Source organism: Hyalella azteca, unplaced genomic scaffold (assembly GCF_000764305.2).
Source record: "Hyalella azteca isolate HAZT.00-mixed unplaced genomic scaffold, Hazt_2.0.2 contig16112, whole genome shotgun sequence".
NCBI lineage: Eukaryota > Metazoa > Arthropoda > Malacostraca > Amphipoda > Hyalellidae > Hyalella > Hyalella azteca.
The window spans coordinates 20,772-28,047 of record NW_025945939.1 but is presented as its reverse complement, the minus strand read 5'-3'; the positions used below and the strand labels follow the sequence as shown (position 1 = coordinate 28,047).

Sequence of the window (7,276 nt, the reverse complement as noted above, 5' to 3'; positions counted from 1 at the left end):
ATGAAATGGTTTAGGAGTGCATGTGATATAAAAGAGCCCTGGGGAGACACAACCCTTTGGGCTGACATTAAGAGAGGTCAGGTTCTGCGTCGATGATAACCGCTGAGCGTTCGCATTGGGGCGCTAGTACTACTCGCATCCGGACTTCTGGTGAAGATGTAGTTCAAATTTCGTCTCCGCACCAATCTCTATAAGCTGTCTGAATAGCCTAGTGTAAATATCTATATGAACTGTCTGGAAAATATTTTTCATTGATGATCTTCTCATAACTTCTCGTTATCAGGATAATAAATCTATTATTGAAGAAACACCACCAAATTTAATAGTGAAATAAGAAAGTCCCGTGCACTAAAAAAATCCCAAAAATCCCGTAAGAGTGAAAGCGAGTTCAGTCAGTCTTGTTCCGCGTCAGCAGGTTTTCCTCCAATGAGTGAACTGCTTAGGGCACGGCTTTATCGAGACACTCGATGAATTGCACCACCTGCCAAATAGAATATACGTCATGAGTCATGTACTTTTTAAGCTGAATACATCTTCCTGAACCATGATCTATTTCGCTGCATGAATTATTTCTATATTATATATATTTTGAATATTTTTAACATTGTGTTCATCGAATATAACAAAAACATATTGCATGAGTTGGCTAGGAGAATAAACACAAATATTTTTCATGACTCACGTTCAAATACTTCATGGTTGAGCTCTTGCATGTCGGGTAAGCCTTTGCGAAGTTGGTGTCTTTGCTGCATTTGTTCTGCAACAAAATCTTCTGGAAGGCCACATCGTCCACTGTGTTGTCAGGCTTCAGCTGGCGAGGAAATAAGGGCTTGGGAATAACTAATTGAATAAAATTATTTTCAGAAAAGAACAAGGAATAATATTTCACGCTATGAAAATTGGGAGTTTTGGACTTCCGCACTTCCTAATCTGGACAATTTGAAAAATTATTATTCGTCATGCAAACAAGAAGATTTGTTGTGTCAATATTTTTGTTTTATATAATAAATTGCGTGTTTAACATCTCATTTCAGTTCACTGACAAGGCTTAAGAAACGCTACATCTTTCAATTAAGCGGAAGAATCGCTGAATAAAACTTGCAGCAGAAATGTATATTGGGTCCAGACGAGCGGATGTGCGAAATGTTGATGTCTTTTCATATGCCCGAGTAACTGCGCTATGTACTGCACTCAGTGCTCAAGTTACTGCACTCAGTGCCCAAGTAACTGCGCTATATGCTGCACTCAGTGTGCCAATATACTGCAATACTTACGACTCCGATAAATTTCAACGCGCACTTGGAGTAATTGTATAGAAGCGGATCACATGTTGCTACATCGTACGGAAGGTGGGTGCATTTTGTATCTATTGGAGAGAAAAATAGTAGGAGATTGGTATTCATAGCATATAAATAGTTGATATTCATATCATATAAATATACACAATGATGGAAATATCACAGGCTGGATCTCAGCTAAGATCTTTAAAGGCAAAACTGACATACACAAATCATCAAAAGTTCAAAATTTAAAAAAATATGAAATAAAAGATAATAAAAAATCGATACTAGTCGATTCATCATTTGAAGTTTTCAATTAAGGGGTAAAACGTCTCCAGCAAAGCATCTTGAAAAAGTTTATATAGAGTTAATATATGTCTGATCGTTTAGAAAACTTAGATTTCAATATTTTAATTTATTGAATTCAATTTGCAACAATTGCCCATGGAGAAGTGGCCAAGTTTGAATGCTCGTCTGTCGATGAATTTATGAAACAATTTTTAATCATATAGGCTCGCTCAAGATGCTTAAAATATCAAGAAAATATGCTTAACGGGAATATTATTTCTTTACAGCATGCGTTAATAAAAACATGATCAATCATTAAGACGCAAATTTTGATAAGTTGTCAACAAACTCCCACGCGAACAAGGTGGTTTGTTCTCCTACATTTATGTAACATATCATAGTGATGTCGGCGCTGAAGAGTAGGCCTGATGTGGCCTGTCGCCGATTCTTGTACTTTTCGTGGCTTGTCCAGACGAGATCTAAAAACAGGTCCTTTGACCGGATCTTTTCATGACTGACGATAGTTTGAAGTAGCTACTAGACTTCCACCGGGTTCGATATGGTGCTAGACATTTCAAGTCTGGACATATATTTTTCCATAGCTTTATCTAGTCTGTTCATGAACGCGTTCATACTGGGAGCATCAACGATGTTAATTGTAGTTTTAACCCTGTTAGTTGTTGAGTTTAGTTAGAGCTTTAGACCCGCAGTCGACCAATTTTGGTTTAGAATTATGTTAACAGCCAACAGGAACAAAATGATTCAAAATTATTCTTTATTCACAAAAATTATTATTTTGTGCACTCACTTGAAATAAACTTGTCCAGCTCCGTTTTGTACTGCAGCTTACAACTTTCGACATTGGCGAAATTTTCATGTGCCGGCTTGAGTGCCAGTTTGCAAGGGGATAGTTCAACGCTGTAAAAAAATTACATATATAGTAATTCATGTGTAAAAAATTAGCAAGTGCCTTCTTCTTTAAAATATATCAAACGTTTAATTTTTTCATGAAATCCAGGACGATACGATAGTTCGAAACAACGCCCTGAATATATGTAGCTGTATACATCCGAATTTTCTCGTTAGGCAATCAGAAAATACCGAATTCACTGCTAACGTTGCCTTCATCAAGGTTCAGACATTCAGGAGTTGCGAAGTAATGAAGGAAAGTGGATTAAATATTGTTCTCGAATGATTAAATTGTGTTATATTGAATTAGAAAAATTGTAGTCTATAACTATAATTATAAGTCATGGGTCATCCTCCATTGAAATCGTTAATTTCAATCAAACAGAACACAATAAAAATCACTAGCCATATGGAAATATTCATGTTCACAGATCTTGTCAACATCACATCGTCGGTTTGGTTTGTAAGCGAAGTACTTACGCCGCGGACGAGGCAGCGGCGACTACGATGAGAAGCATCAGAGCTCGCGTCATCTTTTGGCTGTGGAAGGTCGGAGCAGCGGTGCGATGGCAGGTCGGAGCAGCGGTGCGATGGCAGGTTGTCCGTGGGAAGGCAAATACTGCTTGGTCCTGATGCATTGCGAGCATGTGGTGGCTATGTTATAGGCTTTGCATTTGTTGGGACAGGTGTTACTAATCATTGGGTTGGGACATCATTAATAACAACATCAGAGGCTGTTATTAATGATGGATTGTCACACATGCGTACATTATCATCATCAATTTTGTCGCCTCTAACTATACGAAGTTAAATTTTAAGTGAAGAATGCTCTCTGTTCATTTTATTTTGGAAACTTTGGTTTTAGAATATAACTTAATATTCTTTTGATGATTGAATCTATGAACAAACTTTTTTAAAACTCATTTCTTTAGTTATAAAAACTCAATGTTGCTGTAAATTCAGTATTTGGCAAGTGATAATAGCTGAAAATAAATGTCTATTACCTTAAAAACACCCATGATAACTAATAATATGTATTCTTATAATCAATTAATATCTCACTGTTGTCTTGATGAATTTCAATTATATTTAATTGGACCACTGTAGGTGGATTTTATGTACTGTATCGAAAATACTTGAAACGATTCATTTAATGATTCTAATCAAATTAATTGTTTGGTTACACTACAGTTACGGTGCTCTGTACTCAAATTTTGGTTGTACGAAAAACCCAGATTATTTATACATGCATCGGTAATAAATATTGAAGTGGTTAGTATTGCAGAGTCAAAGGTACGAGCTATTTAACCTTCCTCATTCAGAAACAGAAGCTGCGATGACAATAAGTAAATTAATAACTCCTATACTGAAGTTAAGCGTAAACGGGCTGCATTCTATTTAGCGGATTCAGCGTTTATTAGGCCGTAGGCCTGTTGCCAATTCTTAACATTGCAGAATATCCACAGCTGTTGCGGGCTTGAACTCGCAACTCACTGCTTCAAATTTTCTTTGCTTAACCACCCGGCCTCCTCGCCGATTCTGACCAGAAACTGGAGCACAAAGCTGGGCTCGAACCCGCACCTCTCTGCTCCAATCCTTGTACTCTGAACTGTAACCACTGGGCCACCCTTGTCCGCGGTCACGAGTTGGTGGCCATAATTTGCGTCATCCCATAATTCTATGCGGTCAACAATGGCTTGTTAAAGTATGTCAAGAGATACGGTTCGTTTAACGTATGGGGTGGATGCAATACAACTTCAGGAGTACACAGAAACATTTATTAACAATAGATCAAAGAATGCTAAATAAAGGGGAGTCAACTTCAGGCGCTACGCGACGCAAAACTACGACAAAGTGACGGAAAAGTTACGGTAGCAAAGAACAGTTACATTAAGTGCAGTAAAGTAAAGCTGAGTTACGTAAAGTAATGGAATGTAACCCGGAAAATCTAAAGTATAATAAGGCAACGAGATTTGAGCTTGCGGGACGGTAGGTTCGGCCGTTCAGGTCCGACCTGTCGAGATTGAACAGTCATGTAGGTATTGCTTTCGTGGGCATTTCAAGGTCTATTTCAAAATGGATAATTCATCACAAAAAATATAGTACAAAATTATAGAACCAGAATTAGCTGTTTGCTAACAAGCTCACCTGTCAAGTGGACAAGATCTAAGTCTACAATCGGCCCTAGCGTCGAGTTTAGCTTTGGAATGCAGAACAAGTGACTTTAAGTAGAGCGGATCGCGTGCCCTTACAAAGTATATACAAAATTATATAGATAGTAATAATAATAAATTTAAATAACCCACGCATTTGAAAAATATCAAAGCTGCCACTATTGAGCTGAGTATAATTTCATTCTAAACTCATCTGATGCAAGAACTCGCCTAAATTATTTGTCTGAGAATAACTGAAACTACATTGACTAAATAAAATGTAATGAAAAAATAATATGTAGGGAATATTGCTCCGGAGAGAACCATCTGACCATGAAATTTCAGCTCTAACTCTCACCGAATATTTCATTCTTATCGTAAAGTACGGGCGCCTCAGCCGAATTAATTAATTAACCCAGTCAATCCGGTCTTGATAGATCGACGGAGATTGATGTGGTTCGATCAAGAATATTGATGCAGATTCCTGCTCGATCGACGCAGGCAAAATCTAATTTGGAGTCGACAAGTAACTGGAGGGCAATGTCAGCACCGATTAAAGAGGAGCATTATTTGCCGTTTCGGTGAAGATCTTTCAAGTTTCTGCACCCGATAATTTGTTGAGTCAAATAACCTGCATCGAACGATGTCGTATCTACAGTATCTGAAGTCGAATCTGCATTAATCGATGTCGAATCATCATTGATCTACGTCGAATCTACATTAATCGATGTCTAATCCATATTAATCGTCAAATGCCTGACAGTTGAGTTTGACCGTTTGTCGACCACGCGAAAATAAATTTAAAATTATTTTTTCTCCCTCTCTCTCCGAGGTTGCTGACACGTTACTCTTTACCAAGACAAGTCAGATTATATGGTCTTCGCTGTCGAACACTCACATCGTGTATACACTTGCGATAGCAATTACAATCTAACAAATTCAATTACTAATAAATAATGATGCAGAGAAGTTACAAGTAATTCACCGCTAAATGCTCTTACCGGATTATATAAACGTCGACGGCAGCTCCGAGATTCGAACGCGGGGATTTCGCGTCCAAGTTCACGCCTCAGCCTGCTGGCCCAGCAAGACACCTTACCATACTGAGAACTACATACTGTAACTGCAAAACGAATGGCTTGCATTCGTCAGACAAATCGAGGAATAACCATGTTTGTGGTGGAACTGTTTAACACGTTGACTACGATTGCTTCATCTTGTACTATTATTTAATTTTTTGTACTGTTTTTAAACAGGGTTGCCAGACGGTCATTTTCTCCGGACAAATTCCGTGATTTAGTTTTTCTCAATTGCGTTGGCCGGCTAAAATTTATGATAGAGGTACTTCCTAATTAAATTTTAAATTCTGCAAAAAGAAAATAAATGGAATTTTTATGGCGGAACCTACGAATAAACTAGAATATATTGAGTTATGGGCCTTTTTTGTTTTCGGATTTGGCCGATTTCATGGCAACCTGAATTATGTACCGCTACGTCCTGGAGAAATACATTTCGTGGTACGTATATGTACCACTTCGTAGTCAACGTGTTAAAGGTTATTTATTCATATTTTTTTAGAAGAGTGAACGCAGTTTCTATTCAATTGAAAAAAGAACATTTCTCGTATTTTAAAGGAGACAAGCACTATTTTTCTTGCCACTTTTTATGATTTTTGGGCAAGCGAAATGCCGTTACTTCCATATTTCCTCAATTTATTTACAAATTAGTTCTCTAGTTTATATAAATTTTATAATGGAGCTGATCAATTTACATCGAAATTTATTTCTCATTGTTTTTATTGCTTCAAATCAGCCTCGTTAAAAAATTTAGGTAAATTTGTCATGAATAATGAAACACGCTAAAGCAGCTTCATGAAAATGTTTTGAATATGAACTATGAAGAAGTTTATGATGGGATCTTTTTAAATAAAAATATTGCTAAGCTTTGAATCAGTTTCTTCATACGTATTTTAGTCTATAGTAGGAGATTTAAATCATTTAATAAGATGCATGCAAAAACGTTTTCTTTACACTCACGTTAGAAAAAAAATGCAGATAAACTAATCAATATCTCCTGAACATTATTAAGGTGAGGTAATTAAGGCTTAAACGTTCCTCTTTGCGGAAGCGGTCAAGCTGGGATAGCTAGTAAAACACTTACGTTTTTCAAAGTATTAAAATAATTACGTGGTATAAACATCGTAACTGACATCAGAATTGGACCCGAAATAACGCATTCTATCACTTGAACTAGATTGAATACACTTTTAAGTGGGTAATCATAAATTAAAGTGCATATCAATTTTCGATTCATTATTCTGTTAGATTGAATAGCCAACTGACATGTTAGCGCATTAATTTTTCGGGTTGCTCTATAAATTTGCCCACACTCAGATACTTCGAGAGGCAACGATAAACCCGCAGTCGATAGTTCGCCATGCATCTGCATAGATTGTTTAGGGAAATTCGACTTCCAAATCTTCGAGTGGTCGGATCTTCCGCATTATGCAGTAACCCACACTAATCAACACCGTTGCCCACATTGGCGATTGACTGGTAAGCGTCTGTGGCGACCGAAAATACGACCTACAATTAATGTCTGGCTTTTTATATTTCATCAAATTGTATCCATTTACTAAATTTACGA

The 7,276-nt window shown here is 37.1% G+C and overlaps 1 protein-coding gene across 1 annotated transcript; it reads right to left on the bottom strand.

The window, feature by feature from the left end:
• Positions 1-302: 302 nt before the first annotated feature.
• On the bottom strand, positions 303-3,014 carry LOC125179252. The gene is made up of 5 exons (XM_047884763.1): positions 2,958-3,014; positions 2,377-2,486; positions 1,275-1,366; positions 683-811; positions 303-481 (listed from the first exon to the last, which is right to left on the bottom strand). The coding sequence occupies exons 1-5, from the start codon at positions 3,008-3,010 to the stop codon at positions 440-442; spliced, it is 426 nt and encodes a 141-aa protein (XP_047740719.1). The 5' UTR covers positions 3,011-3,014; the 3' UTR covers positions 303-439.
• Positions 3,015-7,276: the final 4,262 nt, after the last annotated feature.